The sequence below is a fragment of the Mobula hypostoma genome, chromosome 19 (genome assembly GCF_963921235.1).
Source record: "Mobula hypostoma chromosome 19, sMobHyp1.1, whole genome shotgun sequence".
Classification (NCBI taxonomy): domain Eukaryota; kingdom Metazoa; phylum Chordata; class Chondrichthyes; order Myliobatiformes; family Myliobatidae; genus Mobula; species Mobula hypostoma.
Window position 1 is genome coordinate 61,249,326 of NC_086115.1, and position 23,086 is coordinate 61,272,411.

General features: G+C 41.7%; 1 protein-coding gene across 6 annotated transcripts in view; it reads left to right on the forward strand.

The window, feature by feature from the left end:
• The window catches only part of atrnl1b (attractin-like 1b), a 1,086,143-nt gene that overhangs the window by 700,129 nt on the left and 362,928 nt on the right, over positions 1–23,086 (forward strand). For all 6 annotated transcript variants that reach the window (XM_063072023.1, XM_063072026.1, XM_063072024.1 and 3 more), the window contains one exon: positions 4,472–4,550. In XM_063072023.1, coding sequence (XP_062928093.1) covers positions 4,472–4,550 — 79 coding nt within the window. The remainder of the gene's footprint in view (positions 1–4,471; positions 4,551–23,086) is intronic.

Genomic DNA, 23,086 nt, shown 5'->3' on the forward strand with positions numbered 1-23,086 from the left:
CAGTGTGCAGTAAGGCTGTGTTTATTTGGTTGAGTCCTCTCCCTCCTGAATTGTCTCCCCCAACTTCCCTTTATGTGCCACCGACTGATGTATGGGAGCCAAGAAACTCTACCAGTGTAGCAGAAAATTAAAGGGAAATTTTCATTCAAAAGATGGTTCAATATGACGATTTTTGAAGAGGAGATGTGAGATGGAAGAGCAGGACTCTAGGCCTAGGCCTATGGACAATTCTGATAAGGTTAATGATGAAGAATTACAATCTTTTGAGTCATTTCACTGTACTAGTGCAACAATGGACACAAAAAAGTCTATCTCTACAATGAAAGCTACTTATCAATGGTTTTTTACATGGACTGGTGATTCAAGTTGTCCTATTCCACTCTGCCTAGTCTGTGGCAAACAGCTTACAAATACATTAAGAATCCGGCAAGGTGGAAAAAAAAACACAACTACAAATCACAGCCATATAACACGTAAAAGTTCTGATTATTTTGAATTGATATTGGAATTTCAAAACAAACATGGAAAATGGAACTCAGAGGGCTATGAGTAACCCTAGGTAATTTCTAAAGTAAGTACATTTTCGGCACAGCATTGTGGGCCGAAAGGCCTGTATTGTGCTGTAGGTTTTCTATGTTTCTAAACAGAGTAAAGCTTTTGTTATTAAAGTCACAGTCAGTAAAAGGTTTCAGGAAGCAAGTTATTTAGTAGCAGAACATATTACCCAGAAAAGGAAATGTTTTTGCTGTATTTCAACTTCTTGCATGTGTGAGCAAGCTTTTTATTATTTAACAACAATCAAGAGCAAGGATAGAAATAGTCTCATTTCAGTTGAAAGTGAAATCCTCATGTGCTTATCTCAAGTTCAACCCAGAATTAAATCCCATTTTGGCTTAAGCCAGTTTTTCAACAGAAATTTATTATGTTTGCCTTATGAATTTTTAAAATTTATGAAAGGGAAGGAAAAGATTAATTTCAAGAAAGATAAGCTAAGCTTAACTACTTGTTTTTTTTTCAAGAAGGGTTGGCTAAAAATTCGTTCTCTGCTGAAAAGAACATTGACAATTATTTTTGTATTATATCTAAAACTTACTGATCGCACTAACGTACCATGAGCAGTAGATATAATTATTTTTACACGGGGGTTCCCTGAGACCTGAAAATTATTTTAAGGGTTCCTCCAGGGTGAAAAGGTTGAGAAAGGGTGGCTTAGGGTGTTGGAGTTTGGAGTTCAGCTTCAATGGCATCTGTAAGGAGCTTGTATGTCCTCCCTGTGTAATGCATGGGTTTTCTCCGGGTGCTTGAGTTTCCTCGGGTTAAATTGGGGGTTGCTGGACAGTGTAGCTTGATGAGCTGGAAGGTCCTGTTCTATGCTGTACCCCAATCAATCAATCAATCAATCAATCAATAAATAAATAGATAGATAGATAGGAAAGCTTATTTCTTAGGAAGCGATTCATAAGAAATTCCCAGTGAATTATGATCTGCCTTATTCTAATTATTCTCGGAGAGAGAAGTAATTGTTGTCACCTTCTACTGGTGTGAATAGACAAGCGAATCAATATACAGTAGCTTGCACAAGTATTTAGAGTAACTGAATACAGTCACTTTTTAGAGTAGCTTCTTAGAGATTAAGGTAGTTATCAAAATATAACAACTCACTTTTTTTTTATTTTCAAACTTCACATGCACAATCCAGCTGTCTTCTCATTTATCACTGTGTTCAGCTCCATTGCCAAAATTCCTTACTCCAGATGTTGAAGACTGAGAACATCAGGGAAAGAATTTGTTACTTATTTAGTTTGCTTTGTTTTAACTGAAGAAGAAAATCATGAGTGATGATTCACCCCCACCCTTACACTCCTTACCACCTTAACCACCCCTCCTGAGAAACACGTTTAATGCAACGACATTAATCGAGAATTCAAAGGCAAGGTGGTATTAGTTGGTTTCAGGAATCGCCAAGGCTGTTAAAGGATAATATAGTGGAGGCATCTGTATATTTTGTATTTGACTATTGCACACCAGGTGGCCAATCAAGACTGATGACAGAAGAAGTTATAATATCTGGCTTATATTCTACAGTAATAGTTCCCAACCTAAGGTCCACAGACCCCTCGGTTAATGGTATGTGTCCATGGGATAAAACCCCTGCTCTGCCGAGGTTGCAACACTCTGTGAGTGGCTCGTCTCCCAGTCATCCACTGAAGTTCCCATAAGTATTTGTCACTAGTGCATTTTATGTTTGTGACTTCTCCAGAGTGTTCAACACCATCCACCCTGCTCTGCTGGGGGAGAAGCTGACAGCGATGCAGGTGGATGCTCCCCTTGTGTCATGGATCTTGATTACCTGACTGGCAGACCACAGTACGTGTGCTTGCAACACTGTGTGTCCGACAGAGTGATCAGCAACACTGGGGCTCCACGGGGGACTGTCTTGTCTCCCTTTCTCTTCACCATTTACACCTCGGACTTCAACTACTGCACAGAGTCTTGTCATCTTCAGAAGTTTTCAGATGGCTCTGCCATAGTTGGATGCATCAGCAAGGGAAATGAGGTTGAGTACAGGGCTACGGTAGGAAACTTTGTCACATGGTGTGAGCAGAATTATCTGCAGCTTAATGTGAAAAAGACTAAGGAGCTGGTGGTAGACCTGAGGAGAGCCAAGGTACCGATGTCCCCTGTTTCCATCCAGGGGGTCAGTGTGGACATGGTGGAGGATTACAAATACCTGGGGATACTAATTGACAATAAACTGGACTGGTCAAAGAACACTGAGGCTGTCTACAAGAAGGGTCAAAGCCGTCTCTATTTCCTGAGGAGACTGAGGTCCTTTAACATCTGCCAGACGATGCTGAGGATGTTCTACAAGTCTGTGGTGGCCAGTGCTATCATGTTTGCTGTTGTGTGCTGGGGCAGCAGGCTGAGGGTAGCAGACACCAAAAGAATCAACAAACTCATCCATAAGGCCAGTGATGTGGGGATGGAACTGGACTCTCTCACGGTGGTGTCTGAAAAGAGGATGCTGTCCAAGTTGCATGCCATCTTGGACAATGTCTCCCATCCACTACATAATGTACTGGTTGGGCACAGGAGTGCATTCAGCCAGAGACTCATTCCACCGAGATGCAACACAGAGCATCAAAGGAAGTCATTCCTGTCTGTGGCCATCAAACTTTACAACTCCTCCCTTGGAGGGTCAGACACCCTGAGCCAATAGGCTGGTCCTGGACTTATTTCCTGGCATAATTTACATATTACTATTTAACTATTTATGGTTTTATTTCTATTTATTATTTATGGTGCAATTGTAACGAAAACCAATTTCCCCCCGATCAATAAAGTATGACTATGACTATGACTATGAAGTATGTCACTTGAACCGTAGCTGATCCAGATATTTGAGGCAGCTGTCTTTTTCTTCTTAAACTCATCAACCCTTCTGTGGTATAGGCCACCAACAGCAGCTCAACAGAGTCCTCTTTCCTGTGCCAGTCCTTCAGTACTTCAAGGTGTAGCCCGTCGAAGATCTGTCCTCTCCCAGGGTTGAGATCTTTGAATTTTCTATTGGCATTTCTGTAGTATTGAGTTTTTATGGGACGGGTTGCAAGCCCCATGCCCAACCCTCCTCCTTTCACAGCCAGGCTTGGGATCATCCATGACGGAGTTTGATGCACAGGTCTGCAATGAAAAATACTAGAGAGCATTTCATTTATAGGAGTTACAATTACATTGGTATTTTAATACATTCCTTTTGTCTTGCATGGTATCTGACAGCTTTACAGTTTTACAAACTATATTTTCTCCAATGACTTTAGTACACTGAAGATTCCAAGATGGGAGATGAAATAATTTATATTTTTTTAATTACTTAGATTGCTTACAATAAACGTGTTTGTCCCTTGACTGATTTGTGGGTTCACAAAAATATTTTACTTGCTGGCATCCTGTATAGTTATGATTTCTTGCTGTTTTTTCAAATGGAATCTCAACCAGTTTTATGTATGTATCTTGCAAAATGTGTCTGTACAAATGATCTTGATGTTTGTTGACAGCCTTGTGCATTCACAAGACACCTGAGATTTTTTTTTAAATTTATTGTGATACCGCACAGAATCAGCCCTTCGATCTACACTGCCCAACAACCCCTGATTTAACTCTAGCCTAATCACGGGAGAATTTACAATGACCAACTGACCTACTAACTGCTATACCTTTGAACTGTGAAAGGAAACTCACGCAGTCACGGATAGAACATACAAACTCCTTACAGACAATGGCAGAAATTGAACCTGGGTCATCTGTACTGTAAAGTGTTGTGCTAACCACTATTTAGACATTTATAAAACTATATCATCAATCATAAGCTGACATTTTTAAAAAGATAAAATACTGATTCATTGTTAAGAAATTCTACTCATTTTACTAGAAAATAGATTTCATCTGTTTGATTTTGTTTATTTTCTTTTAGCTGCTTTCTGTCACTACTTCTGGTAGCAGCAGTTGTGTGGAAGATCAAACAAACTTGCTGGGCTTCTCGAAGGAGAGAGGTAAGAGATAGCAGTGTTGTTTGGCTCTGGTGCAGGAGTTCCCAACCTTTTTTATTCCATGGACCAATATCATTAAGCAAGGATCCATGGACCCCTGCTCCACTGCATCCTTTCATAGATGGTTCATTTAATTAATGAATACTGTCTCACATTTACTCTTGGTACTCTATTATACAGAAGGAGGCAAATGTAATTAATTTGTTATTTATTAGCCAAAATTCACCATGTCGTTGACTCACAGAAATCATTAGAGGGATTATTGATTGGAAAACTATAAAATGGTTAATTCAAAAGTCAAAGGCGAGTTTATTGTGATATGCACAAGTACATGTATGCACAAATGCAATGAAAATCTTACTTGAAATGGCATCACAGGCGTTTAGCATCATATAAGCAGCTTTCACGGAAAAACAAAAAAAACACAAGTTTTACAAGAAAGAATACAATTACAAAAACAAAAGAAAAACAAAATTCATTTCCAAGGTTGTAGTTTTGCTAAATTGTTATGATTTTAGGGTTGTGACAGTTGTTTCAAGAACTAAATGGATATATCCCATTCTGATCATTTCTACTCTTACCAGAAATGGAAATCTTTAAATTTTAGCAGAAACATACAAATGGCTAGGTTCTTTCCCCACATTTGTTCAATGCAGTCAAAGTTAATCAGACAATTTTTGTGATGTGATTGGGATAGTCACATATTGTCTGATTTGCAGACATAGTTCTTGGTTATATAATAGATATATCATTGAATAGACCATGGATAATTAAAGACTAATTTGCATTTGGTCTTTATGATGATATAATGCGACCTAAGATCATGCTATCCTGGAGCATGTTAAATTGCAAGATTACTTGTGGGGTTATGAGGGAAACATGCAATGCTGTGGCATGCATGCACATTTATTAAATTAATGATCAAACTTGAATGGCTTGAACTGTCTTACATTATAATTTATTACAAAACTGAATTCAGTTAACTATTTCTTTAATTTTGAATAATCTCTCAAAGGTGTTTCTTTGCAAACAAATGAACTTGAATTGCTGAACCTGCTGTGTTTTTATGGATTTAATAAATCTACAAAGATGGGTATATGACTTAGTGTTGAAAGGCAAATATGATGTATAGCTTTTATTTTCTTCAGAATGGGCTTTTCAGGACACAAATAATTTTTCTAACCTGTTATCTTAAAAATTTCAGGGAAGTTGAGAGCTTATTTATTGTAAAATAGCGCATTAGAGGGTCATTTTTTCTTACAGCATGTTGGTTGAGACTGGCTTTACACTTCACATCCTCATCTGCAATTCAGCAAAGACACTTTTCAACGTACTTGTGCAGATAGTACAAATGCAATTTTTTTTTATTTTTGAAAAGTGATTAAAATATGCAGCATATATGAAAAATTAACGGTATTAACTTGACCATCTTTACACTTTGATGATAGATTTCAAATGTACTAACATACTATACATTTCAAATTCTTTGTAAGAAACATTATTGGTTTAACATGAGAGGAATATAAAACAAATAAAAATTCTATTATGTCTGTTGCTATTGGAAATATGTGTTTGGCTTTAGCACAGAAACAATGGATGGATATTGATATGATTTGTTGGCCATGAGAGCCAAATTAACATACCTGAATGCTACTAGCTGTTCGCCTGTTTGTTGTGCATGACTGGGAAATAGATTTTAATAAATTATCTGTCATATCGATATAATTCGAAGCTTTATCTGCAAGCCTAATTTATTTGACTCTTTCTTTGTAATTGTATTAAAGAACTAATTTACATTTGAGGTTGTTAAAATACAGAAAGATCGAAGATGAATCTGGATCTGTAGCAATAGAGTAGTAGTTCATATGGTTTCAGGTGTAGATTTTATTTCTAGAAACACTTGGCAAGGAATTTCTGATAAGTAAACAAAGCTCAGATTTACATAGCATGATGCTGAGATACATCCCAGGATGTGCTGGAACACATCATCAATGATGTAACGTGGGGTCTTCACGTGTTTTAAGTCTTTCAATATCAGACATCCTTGTCCAGGTGACCCTGCCAGGGTTGATCAGGTCTTGGCTTGTGTCCCAGCAGCATTGGTCCGTGGGTCACACCTCTTGATCCACAGCCATCCCAAAATTCACACAGCAGCCTCTGTGATGGTCCTGGTGGTTCTTCTCTTTACAGCCCCTGTAATGCCAAGGAGAAAATCAGAATCAGGTTTATTGTCACCAACATGTGTCGTGAAATTAGTGAACTTAGCAGCAGCAGTACACTGCAATCCATAATATAGAAGAAAATAATAACAATAAAAAATAAATAAATCGGTTACAAAGTATGTATATTGAATAGATCAAATACCATGCAAAAACAAATAATATATATTAAAAAAGTGAGGTAGTGTTCACAGGTTCAATGTCCATTTAGGAATCGGATGGCAGAGGGGAAGAAGCTGTTCCTGAATCGCTGAGTGTGTGCCTTCAGGCTTCTGTATCTCCTACCTGATGGTAACAGTGAGAAAAGGGCATGCCCTGGGTGCTGGAGGTCCTTAATAATGGACGCTGCCTTTCTAAGACACCGCTCCTGGAAGATGTCCTGGGTGCTTTGTAGGCTAGTACCCAAGATGAAGCTGACTAGCTTTACAACCCTTTGTAGCTTCTTTCAGTCCTGTGCGGTAGCACCCCCCCCCCGCCCCCAAACCAGACAGTGATGCAGCCTGTCAGAATGGTCAGAATGCTCTCCACTATACATCTGTAGAAGTATTTGAGTGTAGTTGTTGACATGCCAAATCTCTTCAAACTCCTAATGAAGTATAGCTGCTGTCTTGCCTTCTTTATAACTACGCCGACATGTTGGGACCAGGTTAGATCCTCAGAGATCTTGACACCCAGGAACTTGAAACTGCTCACTCTCTCCACTTCTGATCCCTCTATGAGGATTGGTGTGTGTTCCTTCGTCTTACCCTTCTTGAAGTTCACAATTAGCTCTTTCGTCTTACTGACGTTGAGTGCCAGGTTGTTGCTGCGACACCACTCCACTAGTTGGCATATCTCACTCCTGTACTCCTTCTCGTCACCACCTGAGATTCCACCAACATTAGTTGTATTGTCAGCAAATTTATAGATGATATTTGAGCTATGCCTAGCCACACAGTCATGTGTATATAGAGAGTAGAGCAGTGGGCTAAGCACACACCCCTGAGCTGCACCAGAGTTGATCATCAGTGAGGAGGAGATGTTATCACCAATCCACACAGACTGTGGTCTTCCGGTTAGGAAGTCAAGGATCCAATTGCAGAGGGAGGTACAGAGGCCCAGGTTCTACAACTCCTCAATCAGGACTGTGGGAATGACAGTATTAAATGCTGACCTATAGTTGATGAACAGCATCTTGACATAGGTGTTTGAGTTGTCCAAGTGGTCTAAAGCTGTGTGAAGAGCCGTTGAGATTGCATCTGTCTTTGACCTATTGTGCGACAGGCAAATTGCAATGGGTTCAAGTCCTTGCTGAGGCAGGAGTTCAGTCTAGTCATGACCAACCTCTCAAAGCATTTCATCACTGTAGATGTGTGTGCTACCGGGCTATTGTCATTAAAGGCAGCTCACATAATTCTTCTTAGGCATTTCTTGTTGCCTTTTTGAAACAAGTGGGAACTTCCGCCTGTAGCAGTAAGAGGTTGAAAATGTCCTTGAATACTCCTGCCAGTTGGTTGGAACAGATTTTCAGAGGCTTACCAGGTACTCCGTTGGGACATTTCACCTTGCGAGGGTTCACTCTCTTTAAAGACAGCCTAACATCAGACCCTGAGACAGAGATCACAGAGTCATCAGGTGCAGCAGGGGTCTTCACAGCTGTAGTTATATTCTCCCTTTCAAACGGGCATAGAAGGTGCTGAGTTCATCTGGTAGTGAAGCATCACTGCCATTCAAGCTATTGGGTTTCACTTTGTAGGAAGTAATGCCATACCTGGTTTTTTCGTACAGACTTGGGTCACCAATCTTGAATGCCAGCCTTCAGCAGATGACTTACCTCCTGGTTCATCCACGGCTTTTGGTTTGGGAATGTACAGTAAGTCTTTGTAGGCACACACTCATCTACACAGGTTTTAATGAAGTCAGTAACAACAGCAGCATACTCAGATTTGAAGATGAATCCCTGAATACAGTCCAGTCCACTGATTCAAAGTAGTCCAGTAAGCGCTCCTGTGCTTCCCTTGTCCATACCTTCTTGGTCCTCACTGCAAGTGCTGCAGTCTTCAGTCTCCGCCTATACTCAGGAAGTAGAAGTTCAGCCAGGTGATCAGACTTCCCGAAGTGAGGGTATGGAATAGCACAGTGGGCATTCGTGATGGTGGTGTATCAATGGTCCAGTGTGTTGTTTCCTCTGGTATTGCAAGTGATCTGTTGATGGTAATTGCTTAGTGATTTTTTTCAGACTGGCCTGGTTAACATCACCCAAAACGATGGTGAATGCGTTAGGGTGCGCTGTTTCGTGCATGTTGATCCCATTGCTTAGATCATCTAAAGCCTGATTGACATTGGCCTGATGTAGAATGTATACTGCTACCAAAATGATCCCGGAAATCTCCTCTGGTAGGTAAAATGGACGGCATTTAACTGCAAGATATTCCAGGTCTGGTGAGCAGAATTGGGACAGTACTGATATATTTGTGCACCAAGAAGAGTTGATCATGAGGCATACTCCTCCACCTCTGCTTTTGAGAGACTCAATAGATCTATCCTGATGGTGTATAGTAAACCTGTCGATCTATATCGCTGCATCTGGTATGGAAGGGGTTAACCGGGATTCCATGAAACAAAGGACACATGCTGTCCTAATGTCCCTCTGATTCAGCACCCTAGCTCTGAGATCATCTATTTTATTCACTAGAGGCTGCATGTTTGCCTGCAAGATAGTCTGTATTGGTGTTTAAAACCCCGTTTCCTGAAATGCACTTGTATTCCTGTCCTGCAACAACGTTCCCTACGTGGAATTCGGCAAGGAGTCCGTCCGCATTCGGCATTGTTTACATCAGTTTTAAGCAATGATGGTTCAATTAAGCACATTGAGACATCTTTGTTGACTCCACTGACCTTGGAAGCAGATGTGATTTTTAGCTGTATCAGGCTGAAATGAGAATCCATTATCCATTGAGAGTTCTGCTGCCATATGAGTCGCTTCGAAAATATCAAATTACTTTAATGCCACTTTGTAAATAGATCAAAACTTATCTAATATAGTGGATTTATCTGCTGTGGAATTATCTACTGGCTCTTACCTGGTAGGGTGCCACAGAATATCTGAGAAAATAAGTTGGCCCTTGGTTTATGCTTTACCTTATTTACGGAAAAAATTCACATAAATACCAGTATGTCATGTATATAAATTATTGAGTATGTCAACCTTTCCTTTTCATCCACACATAGTCAGTTTTTTCAGAAATTCTCCATATAATTATGCTTTTGTTTGTATAAGTGAAAGGAACACAGGGAAAGAGGTTAAATGTTTAGCCCTCTGCCTTATTCATTTTATACTTATGACTGACAGCTCCAATACCATATTTAAGTTTGCTGATTGTCCAGCACTGTCATTGGCCGAATTAAAGTTGGTGACAAATCCGCATCTCGGAGTGAGGTTGAAAATACAGCTGAGTGGTGCCATAGCAACAATCTCACTTGTGAGTCTGTTGGGGTCATCTACTGTATCCGATGCTCCCTGTCTGGCCTCCTGTATATCGGTGAAACCTGATGTACATTGGAGACTGCTTCACCGAGCACCTACACTCTATCCGCTAGAAAATGCGCCGTCTCCCAGTGCCCACCCATTTTAATTCCACTTCCCATTCCCATTCCAACATGTTCAAAGGTTCGACGTTCCAATTTAACGTCAGACAAATGTATACAATATACATCCTGAAATGCTTTTTCTTCGTAAACATCTACGAAAACAGAGAAGTGCCCCAAAGAATGAACGACAGTTAAACGTGAGAACCCCAAAGTTACCCCCAGCTACCCCCTCCCGCATGTAAGTGGCAACGAGCAATGATCCCCCCCCCCAACATAAAGAAAGCGCACCCGCTACCGAGCACAAGCGTGAGCTAGGTGATAGCAAAGACCTTGCAGTTACCCCAAAGACTATCGCATTTCAGGTTCTCGCTCTCCCTGATAAGGGAGGGGGAGATGTCCCTCATTTTCACAGCGAGCAGGAGACATAACAACAACCTGCCGGTTTACGATGTTAAGAAGTCCGTTTCATCGCTTTTGTCGAGCTCTGTGCCTGAAGATTGCAAAGATCTTGGGTCTTTGGGCCCACAGCGAAAGATTGTCCGGACTCTCCGACAGCACACCAGTCTCCTGCTGCGACACCAACCCTCGAACCACCCGCCTCCAGAGCCCTGAGATCTTAGGCTTTCGAATTCGAGCCGAACTCTCAGGCTGAACCCTTGGCGTGCTGAACAATAACAGCCGGCCCTGAAACCCTGAGAATGGGTCCCATTCCTGCAAAGAACTGAAGTCTTGAAAATCAATAAACATCAACATCTTGAACATCAAGTCTTGAACAAAAATGAATGTAAATTTCTTGAACTTCAGGTAATGAACCCACTCCCATCCCTTCACCATTCCCTATTCCCATTTCCTTCTCTCACCTTATCTCCTTACCTGTCCACCAACTCTCTCTGATGCTCCACCCCCATCTCTTTCTTCCATGGCCTTCATGAATCCCAGGTTTGTATATGGTGATATATATGTACTTTGACAATAGATTTGCTTTGAACTTTGAAAGGCTGCTATGTGTATGGTTTTAGTTTCTTTTCCTCCACAGTTATAATTGTTTATTGTACAAACAGTCGATGGTACAGGAGCATTGAAAACTATTGTCGGGTATCTGATATTGAAACATTTTTCCTACAATAAGAAATATTTATGGCATTATCACTAAGTGATTTAATTATTTTGTAAAAATACTCTTTTAGTGTGAGGTATCTGCTTTAATGTATATTGAAATCAGTATTGATTTTCTCACTCTTTGATTAAAAATACTTATCGCAATTTAAACCATTTTGTTTCACATAAATGGAATAGTCGCTGATGCTGATGCAGGGATCCCAGCCCGAAGTCCATGGAACCCTCGGTAGGGGTCCTTGGCATAAAAAAGTTTGGGAACCCCTGCTCTAAACTAAAGAGAAGAAATTATGATAATAAAAGAATTTTATGTAATACATTTACCTGTATATGGAAGCTATTATATGCTGTCAAGCAAGAATTTTCCAGATGTTGCACTACTCTTGATATTTGACATTTTGCATTGAGTAGTAGAATATTTATTACTGCATTTTCTCATTACTGATTACAATATAGCATGTCCTGTGTGGACAGCCCCGGTCATATTTCAGTTTTCTAAATATACAAGGGGTGATTGATAAGTTCGTGGCCTAAGGTAGACAGAGTCAATTTTACACATTTATTTTTCAACATAGTCCCCTCTTTCATTTACACACTTGGTCCAGCGGTCATGGAGCATACGGATCTTGGACCTCCAGAAAGTGTCTACAGCAGAAGTGATTGATAAGTTTGTGGCCTAAGGTAAAAGGAGATGAGTTAATAACTTCAAACTTTGTGTGATTACGCATAGAGTAATGCTACCGTCTCCCCTGACTTTGACTTTGTACGGGCGCAGACCCAGCAAATGCATAGTTGTGTGACACAATGAACTACCACCTCTAAGCAGACCAGGGCAATGAGGCTGTAAAAGAGGGTCTGTAGCCAGGAAATTAATCCTTCTCCTAACACTGACTTAACCCACCAAAAGAAATGCCAGCCTTCTGGAGGGGCTTGAGAGCTCAGTCATCTCACAACTGGGTCATGTGTTCTAACACATGGGTCATATTTTCTGAAGCATCAGGTATGCAGGTGTAACATTCTCTCCTTACTAACGCACAGACCCCTCCTTCTCAGGCTAATACTTCTCCACTTTCCTGTTTCTTTGTATTTGCCCTCCAACGCTGTTAAGTAATCAATCAGTCCCACCCCCAGTATGATTATTACCACTACTTCCTTCATGTTAGTCCTCTATCGATATATTTTGTTAATAATCAGTCACTATGTATATAACATAAGGTGGAGATTAACATAGATTTCTGTTCCAGTCTCTCAATAACACTTTGTTCCTGGGTCTCACCGCCGTTCCTCTCTCTCTCAGGGAAGATGTGACTAGTTCGGTGTTTTATTTCATCCTCGTCGTGGTGCAACTTGCGCCTGCTGGCGTGTATTCAGTCAGGTCTCTCCGTCACCTTAACGGCTGTATGGGTCCTCAGCAGCCCGGGAGAGAAAGAATCTTTATTCATTGATCTCACATATATTCTATCTGCCGGATTAACGGATGCATGTTACTTTCAGTTAAAGGTGCCTGGGCTTGCCTGACCCTCTGATACAATTTCCCTGCCTCCTGACACAATGCTTGTGCGTATTTCAGTGTCTCCTCATCATTCCATATTAGCACTAACTTTTCTGGGGTCATGAGAGGCTTAGTTCTTGTTGTTATAGGCTGCCCCATCAAAATTTCATGGCGGTCAATTCTTCTGATTTCGCAGAGTGTACATTACTAAGGGCATTGCCTCTGGCCGTCCGAAACCAGTTTGCTGACAAACTTTTGTCAAAGCCGCTTTTATTTCCCCATTTGCTCTTTCCACCATACCTGAGGACTGAGGCTGGTAGGGGATATGCAATTTCCACTGAAACCCCAAGGCTTCCTTCAGTCCCTGTACTAATTTATTTGTAAAATGGGTTCCCGTGTTGCTATTTATCCCTAGGGGAATTCCAAACCTAGGTATAATTTCTTGCATCGATATGTTCACCACAGTTCTTACATCCTTCTTCCTAGTTGGATAGGCCTCCGCCCATCTGGGAAACATGTCTACTGTTACCAATATATACTTAAACCTCCTTTCAGCAGGCATATGTACAAAGTCAATTTGCAGGGGCGTACCATTGTTGAGTGATGGCGTGCTGCATCCCTCCTTTGCCCATGTGAGCCTGGCCATGTGCCAGGCAAGCTGGGAGCAAAAATAGACTATGCGGGCACAATACTCAGCCGTCTGGGTGACACCATAGCCCGGTATTCTGGTAACATGCAAATTTGCTCTAGGCACATTTCTCTTGCTGTGAGGCAAGATTTTGGGCTTCCCGCAACTACTGGATGTCAATACACACAGGGAGCTCCCTCCCTCCTGAATCAACCCGAGGGGTCTATGGCACAGGTTGTCACTGAAGGTCCACCTGTTTTGCTACAATGTCTGCAAACCAATTTCTCTTGGACACCTCATTCTTGGCTGAAGTATGTGCCTCATACTTAATTATTACTAAAATCTGTGGCAACTGTATAGCTTCTAAAAGGTTCAGTATGAAGGAGGCGTGTTTAATCGCTTTCCCCGACGAGGTGATAAATCCAAACAACAGGAATTCTGCAGATGCTGGAAATTCAAGCAACACACATCAAAGTTGCTGGTGAACGCAGCAGGCCAAGCAGCATCTGTAGTAAGAGGTGCAGTCGACGATTCAGGCCGAGACCCTTCGTCAGGTGATAAATCCTCTATTTTTCCACAATTGCCCAAAGTCATGTGCTATCCCAAACGCATAACGTAAGTCAGAATAAACATTGGCAGCTTTTCCTTAGGCCAAAATGCAAGCAAGCTTGGGTAACGGCATAGAGTTCTGCCGCCTGCGCTGATGTTCCTATTGTCAAGGCGTAAGCTTCGACTATCTCGTGCGTAGTTACTATAGCATACCCTGCCAGCAACAGATCATCTCTTGGGCGGTGCAAGGAACCATCTATGAAAAGAATTAAATCAGAGTTATCCCTGGGTTTGCTTCTCAGATCTGGTGGGGGAGTAGTAGTGGCTTCCTGTTCTGGCTGTGGTAAAATGCTGAGTAGCAGCTGAATTCAACAGTAGCATTATGGCATGGGGTACTCTCACAGTACACGGGTGGTCCAATACAATAGGAATAGATTTTTCTACCATTACATTTAGGTCATGGAAGGCTTTCTTCCTTTCGGGTCTCTATTCCACGACGAAGGGCTCCATTTTCAATGTAGCAGAACGCATTACTGCATCCCTCTCCCGGTATTCGGGAATGCACTGTCGACAGTGCCCTACCATGCCCAGGAAAGAAAGAATGTCTTTTTTTTTGTTTTGGGGACTGGGGCCTTCTTTATTGCTTTTATTCGATCCCTTCCCAAACTTTGCCAACCTTTACTGGAATCCAAGGTAGTGGACAGTCTCTTGGCAAAACTTCATTTTCTCCACAGACACCCTGTGCCCTCTTCTCGCCAAAAGTTCAAGGAGTGTTAAAGAATCTGTCAGACATTGTGGCCCTGTAGCAGAAGCTATCAGGCTGTTGTCTGCATACTGAATCAGCATGGAATATTCATACAGCTGGCATTCGGCCAAATCATTTTTAACTGCTGCAGCATAAAGTGTGGGGCTTTCGGTACATTTCTGAGGCAGACGTGTCCACGTATATTGCTCATTCTTATAAGTAAAGGAAAATAAGCACTGGCTATCCTCATGCAAAGGTAGTCGATACTTAGGTGCAGCGAGCTGTCTTTTATCCCCACAAAGAAGAAAGCTGCGGCTACAGGGGAAGATGAGGGTTGGATAATGCCAGCCGCAAGGGAATCATTCACGTACGTCTCCATTGCTTCTTTTTCTGGTTAGGACAGGTTGTACAGCCGACTACTGACGCTCCAGAGAGAAGGTCAATTGCGCAATAGTAAGGGCGATGTGGAGGCAGAGAAAGAGCCCATTGCTTGCTAAACACTCCGCCCAGATCGTGATACTCTATGAGAACCTTGGATAAGTCGGGGGGTTCAGAGGTGAACGAGGTCGCGTTGACCTCCACTGGGGAAAGGGCTGATTGCAGACAAGTGGAATAGCAAGAACTCCAGCTGACTATCTTCCCAGTGGACCAGTCGATGTGGGGGTTATGACGGCTTAACCAGGGGTGGCCGAGACCTATAGGGGCTTGAGGAGAGGAAATTAAATTGAATCGTAGCTGTTCCCGATGGTTTCTGGAGAAGGAGAAGCAGGGGTTCTGTGCAGTGTGTGACTCGGGCCAGGAGTCTACCGTTCAGTGCCCGAGCGTCCAGGGAGTACACAATGGCTCATGAGGAATTCCGGCTTGGAAGGCTAAGTTTTCATCCGAAGAGTTTCCCTCTGTGCCGGAGTCCACTAGTGCCAACAGAGGCAAGGACTGTTGGTCGTAACACAACGCGGCTTGAAGCTGCATCCGAGGTCGGGGGACGGAAGGGAATGTTGTCTGACTCACCAGGCTCCTCCCTGCTACTGGTGAGCCTTTCCCTTTTGGCCAAAGGGGGAAGGTGGCAAGGAAGCGACCGGACTGGCCACAATATAGACACTCACCTGCTCTCATTCTCCGGAGTCGTTCAACAGGAGAAAGGCGGTTCCGTCCCAGCTGCATGGGTTCCTCTCCCGGAGCGGTGGAATTGGCCGGGCTGGGAGCCACTTGGAGTGCAGAAGGAGGAGAGAGGCTTGTTCTGGCGGGAGGTGGTAATGAGTGCCGAGAAGTGGCCAAAGGTGATGGACGACCAGTTCTTTATGGCGTTATTGGAGGCGATTGTCCAACCTGGTGGCTAGGGAGATCAGGGAATCCAAGCTGTCGGTGTCGTCTCTTGCCACCAACTCGTCCTTTACCAGGTTGCTGAGTCCATTCCAAAAAAACCCCTGGAGTGACTCCTCGTTCCACCCCAAGCTAATGTCCAGAACTCCACAGAATATTCGGCAACACTGCGAGAGCCCTGGCAGAGAGTGAGTAGACACTTGGCAGCTTCTTTACCCCAGATGGGGTGGTCAAAGATCTTTCTCATTCCCGCGATAAAAGTGGCGAAAGAAGAGCAGGTTTCTGGTTGGTTGTCCCAAACCGCAGTGGCCCACGCTAATGTACTTCCCCGCAGCAACCCCATGATAGAAGCAACTGTGGAGTAAGTTGACGACTGCTGTTCAAACACCAGGGAGCAGTGAAGGAGGAAGGCCTGGCACTTCCCCAAATCCCCAGCGTAGTGCTCCGGCTCAGGTATGTGAGGGGGTTTCCGCTACAGGCTCTCTGGGCTGGCTAGGCTGGGTTCCAGGAGTGGGTTGAGTGAAATGAGTGGAGACTTTGTCCATCTGGTTACCCATCTGCGTGACATGAGCAGATAGGGAACGGAGGTTCTCCATGACCTCCCAGAGAAGTTGTTCGTGCTGTCCCAGTAGGGAGCCCTGGCTGGCGAGGGCTTGTTGAAGGGTGTTTGTGTCCGCTGGGTCCATGATGGCCAGATCGTTCTGTTGCAAGGAACGGGGCGAACCCAAGTGCAGGACACCGGCACGGAGATCAGGTTAGGGTGCAGACGAGGGCGTGAGCGTAGCTAGAACCTGACACAAAGCGTTGCTGGAGTTGAACGGCAAACAGAAAGGCAGGCGGCAGGCAACCCTTATCTTGACACAGAGCGTAGAAATGCAAGTGGTAGACAATACTTTTCTTGACACGGAGAGACGGAGTTACACAGGTAATCCACGGTACTGAAGTAAAACTTAGAATACACAATCCTAAGTGGCTGGGAACATTAATTACCACACTGGCTAAACAACGATCTGGCCATGAGTGGATGCAAAGCCGGGGTTTTTATGCTGCAGGTCTTGATGAGAACCAGGTGTGCTGCCATCACAGGGAATTAGGAGAAAATAGGAAATTAACGGTCGGGACCATGACATTGGGAAGATGTTTTTCATCAAAACTGATAGAAAATAATAACTAGGGTGCATTTATGGCCAGTCTTTTACCATTATTTTTTTCACAGATGCACAAAATTAAACTATCCTCCTTCAATAAATATGTTTCTTGGAGTCTTAAAGATTGTAATTGGTAGGAAGGGGAAGTCTGCACAATAAGTTGAAACAGTGCAGCTTGTATAAAAGGTGACAAGATGAAGGTTTACTTGCTTAAGTAGTGTCTGAACATTTTAAATATGGGGCCATCAGAGAATTAGGAGCAGTACTAGATGGCAGAGACTGGCATGAAGGGTGACCTTTGACTCGATGATAGTACTCTTCTCTCTGAGTCCAAGATTTGTATGTTTAAGCTCCTCATAGGACTTTGGTACATAACATGGATGCACATTTCATTTTTGTGTTTAGGATAGTTATCATCATTATGTGCTGTGTCATATGACATGGGTGATCATGGTCTTTGACCTTGATTGTTCTTGGCAAAATTTTCTACAAAAGTGGTTTGCCATTATCTTCTTCTGGGCAGTGTCTTTACAAGACAAGTGACTCCAGCCATTATGAACACTCTTTAGAGATTGTCTGCCTGGCGTTAGTGTTGCATTACCAGGACTTTGATATACACCAACTACCCGTACGACCATCCACCACCTGCTCCCATTGTTACACGTGTCCCTGACCAGTGTTGGGGGGAGGTGCTAAGCAAGTGCTACACCTTGGCAAAGGGTAATCTTCAGGCTAGCGGACGGAGAGAGCGTCTTTACCCCTCCTTTCGTAGAGACATATCTCCACCCTGCCACCCCACTTTCAAATGACCCTCTTATATCCAGGTTAAATGAAACTAATATACCATTTATTCAAAAACTATATCATAATTGCTCAATTATGAGGGAGTTATTTCAAACATTGTTGTGTTTTATAGCTGTCATATTATGCATTCAATTAAAGATGGAAAGAACATCAAAACAAATAAATTGATTGGTGTTCTGTCACTTGCTTCAGTGCATTTGTAAATCATTATAAAATAATGAAGAAATGCATAGAATTTCACATCATGCTATTTGGTTAGCTATAGTTTATTTTTGCAAATCTTAAGACCTTGTCTAGTTTAAATAGATGCAATTAAAAACTGTAGTGGTAAAACATCTTAAGCAGAGCCGAGCTGAATTTTAAATTTTTGTTTTTACAATTTGTGACAAAATACTTTTAAAAGTGACTTGATCAGAAAGCAAGGCTATGTCATGTACAAGGTACTAAATGCATTTGTATGTTGTAAATTTAGCACAGAGGTCCCAAGTGTAAATCTTCAAAGAAAATGTAAATACTATTTGTTTTGTTTTGGAAAGTGGAGCTATGGTTGAATCCAAACAGCAGGTTGATTAATGAGACTACAATTAATACTTTCCCTAGTGCTTGTTGTAGCTGCTGTTAATTATTTTACATTACCTCTTTTTCTGACCCAAATGCTTCAATGCATTCACAATATACATCATTCACTATTAATGGGAAATCTAAATATGGAAGTCCAGTGCACAGGACTTGCAGTAAGAGAGTACGACAAAGTCATTCATTATTAGCATAAGCAAGCATGATGTCATTTCAATGAAAATGATATGAATAAGTGCTGAAAGTATCTTAAGCTGAAGGAGATTAAATATTCATGTACACATTTAATTCACTTGTAGCCATTAATCATATAGTTTGACAAATAAAATATTTTCCTGCCATTGCCTGTAAGAAGTTTGTACATTCTCCAAGTGACTGCATGGGTTTCCTCTCGGTGCTCTTGGTTCCTCCCACAGTCCTAAAGACATACCAGTTGGTAGGTTAATTGGTCATTGTAAATTATCCTGTGATTAGTCTAGGGTTAAATCAGGGGATTGCTGGACAGCCCAGCACAAAGGGCTGAAAGGGCCTATTCCATGCTGTATCTCAATAAATAAATAAATAAACAACCAACCAAACAAACATTTGTCCCATACGTTAAATAAAAGATGGTTTTCGTTTAATCACAAGCTGATAATGGTATTTCTATGTTAGAATTAATGTTCAAGAATTCTTCCCACAAGGGGTTTTCAATACTTTAAAATGCAATACCTATACATTTCTAATTCAAATCTCTCTTTTTAAGTACTTACAGCTTCATTCTTTCTTCCCCAGTCTCATCTGTTTCCACTTGTGTCTGTAAAACTGGATGCCTTCCATCTCTTCAACAATTTCCAGTTTCTTCGTCTCAACTGACCCATCTTCACCATGGAGGCCAATACTTCTCCATCCCAGTTTGTGAGGTCTGATAGCCCTCTGTGTTTTTCTTGAACAGAGGCTCAACCAGTTCCCCTCATCCAACACATTTGGCTGGAGGTTCTCCAGATCAAAGGTGTAGTTGTGAACATTCACATCTGTCTAAGCTACATACTGTACAATATATTATTTTGTAGAATATATGTGACAGTCTTTGTTTCAATCATACTTGGGCCCACTCCCACAGACCATTTTTCTAGTACCTCATCAACTGCCTAGTTCTTGCTTCCTGCACTGATACTGATCACTTAGTCTTCTTTCATGTGCCTCTCATGTTGACCTGGTCCATCTCTGACTCTTTCTAACTCCATCTCAGGGGATAGGCTAGTCTCACTGACCCTCCACAGCAATCTTAACTATACTTTTCTCCCACTCTGTCTTCTTTAAGAACTTGATCCATGTTCCCAAACTTCAATCTCTGATAGATTCACTGTGTTAATGAGATTTTTCACACAGGTTCCTTGGAAATGTCTTTTTCCTTCTTAAATCATGGCTTCTCTTCCGTCATACTGACTACATCTCATGTATTCCCTGGGAAGTGTAGGAACAGAGTTTCCTCAGTCCTCACCTTCTACTCCACCTTTTTCTGTATTTAAAGTATCATCTTTGCAGCCTCTATAAGAATCCACTGCCAGATAAGTGTTCCCATCCTCCTCAGCATTTTGAAGGAACTACTTCTGTCAAGGTTCCATAATCTATTCTTCTGTCTCCACCAACCACTACCATCTTTTTGTACTATCCCTTGCAACTGCAGGAATACAACAACTATTCTTTTATTTCTTCTTTTCCACACTCCAGACACCCAGACAGTCTTTTCAGGTGAAGTACTTCTTCCATTCAAATACACTACATTTGGTGTTCATAGTGCGATTTCCTCAGCACTGGAGAAACTTAGCGCAGATTGGGTGTTACTGCATGGAACACCTGTGCTGAATCTGCAGGGGAGCATTCTGACCTTCCTGTTGCTTGCTACTTTAATTCCATCCCACTACCACTCTAACCTCCTACCTGTGCCCTCCTGCACTGATATTTCACCTGATCTTTCATCTGGAAATATTGCAATCTTCCGGGTGCTATGTCTAATTGTCTAGTTCAAGGTAACTTACTCTTTGTCTGTATCAGAGTAAATATTTTCATCCTTTGTGAATCATGGCTTCTCTTCAAACTTGCTTTTTGTATAAGAACGGGTCATTTCTGTGATATATGCTCCCTTTTCCCAGAATGCCATGAATATTGCACAGTCTTAATATTAGCAATGAAGATGAAGATGGAGAAGGAATTCAGCAGGTCAGGCATCACCTACGGAAAGGAATAAAGAGTCAACATTTCATGCTGAGATCATTCATTATGACTGGAGAGGACAGGGGAAGACTGAGTGTTACTCTGGATTTCCAGCATTTGCAGAATCTCTTGTTTTCATAAATATTGCTTTGCTTTGCCCATCTCTCCCCCTGCTAGTGAAACAAATATGTTTTTTCTCTTTCCCAGTTCCAAGAGCTCAGATATGAAACCATAACTGTTTCACTTCCCACAGATGCTGCCTGACCTGCAGAATATTTCCACTATTTTTGTTTTTTCTTTCGGATCACTGTACCAGCATCTGCCGTTTTTTTTTAACTTTTGGATTACTTTTGTAATTGGGCTGATTTGGACACACCCAGTGCTTTAAGAATAATGTGACACAATGAAGTACTGAGCTTCTCCATTTCTACCCTGAATATCTAGAAGTAGAAATATATTCTCTGTGGGATGTTCTCTGTGTGCATTGTAATGCCCATGTCTCCTGATCTGCTTCTAAGATTCATTTCCGTTGAAGTCAGTTGACTAGAATTTCAGAAGCCGAGTTTGGTGCACATGAGTTGCTGAATCATCAGTTTACTGTTTGCAGCATTTCTGGGAACAATAATAACAATGACATTTGGAAGTTGTCCCTCTGGCTAATGATCTGTTTCTATTTTTTGTCCATATTGCTTCAGATTAAGGTTGAAAGATGTCACTGTGAAAGAAATAGTGGTTGATAAAAACAGAATAATAATTCAGGTGGAAACAGTGGCATTTTTAGAATAGGAGTGCAAGGTTTATTTTCATTGCTTTTTGTAACTCAGCATTGGGCTGCTTTGTTGATGTGCATCAATTTGACAGGAAATGCTTTTTGAGCAACCAGATAGCTGGAAAGCTGTCTTGCCTTCATTCTGGTTTGAACTCAGCTCTTGCATGTCCTGTTTGATCTCTCTGAGAAGCTATTGTTCAGTTCAGCCATCTATGAAGTTCCCACACCCAACAGCTCAACCGTACCTCCTGCTGAGCCAATTAGGTAGCAATGTAGTTTGCAGCTAGATTGTGCTTCATCTCCTGGACCAGCCTTTCTTTCAGGGAGAATCAGAGACTGGTTTCAGATAGCTAACTTGTGGAGAATGCAAAGAAAAATACACGATTGACCTAAGTGGAAATTCTTTAAAGACACCACAGCCCACTTTCTGCTATATACTTGGGAATGTAAATGGAAATGAATTGACCACAGTGGATTCCGATTATTTGAGCTATTGATTAATCGGGACAGCCAATCATTTGGGACAACTCTTAAAAGAAAAAGATCCAATCGAGAAAATAGGATTAGTTTATCTTGGAAACTATGCCACTTAATTGGGACAGGAGACTGTTGCCAAACAGTTTCAAACTGGTGTCAGTTGTGTGCAGTTGTATGACCGTGAGACACTACACCATGCTGAGAGCGAACAGTTTTTAAATACAGTAGTGTTAGTTACGTGCTTTTCTGCTCAAAACTCAGTGATTTTTGTCACTGATAGTTGGCAAGAAGTAAGCAGTAAGGCAAGTCAGAACTGTTTTGCCCCCTGCAATTTCAAACTTGGAGATGCCAGAAACGGCTGGGAGCGAAAATGAAACAATTTCACTACTTCAACAAATTAGGAAGAATGAAACAGTTGAAGGTATCAGTAATCATTTTGAATGTTATAAAGGAAATTAAGATTTGGAGGATACAATAGTCAAAAGCATTGTATGAAGGCAGTCCACCATGTGCGCTAGGTGTCTGTGCTTAGTTTGTTCATTTACAATCAATCAAAAGAACAACCAGCATACGCTGGATGAATTCATCCATCGATAAATATTAGAAACTAATTCACAGTTTTCTCGTACAACAGTAGATTTGATAGTGTTCAAATTTGTTGTGTAGCTCATTTAAATATATAATTTGTTACTGAGTTAAACAGTAGTTTGCCTTTTTATACCTTTTTAACTACCTCCACAAAACTTCAGCTAATTGGAGCAACCACTTGATTGGGCCAAAATGTACTGGTCTGCTGTGTCCCAGTGAACCAGATCCACAGTAGTTGGTGCTTTTCTGTGCTGACAATACTGATTCAGTAAACTGGAGACACAAGAGACTGGAATCTAGAGAACAACCTGCTGGAGGAACTCATGAAGCATCCTGATGCAG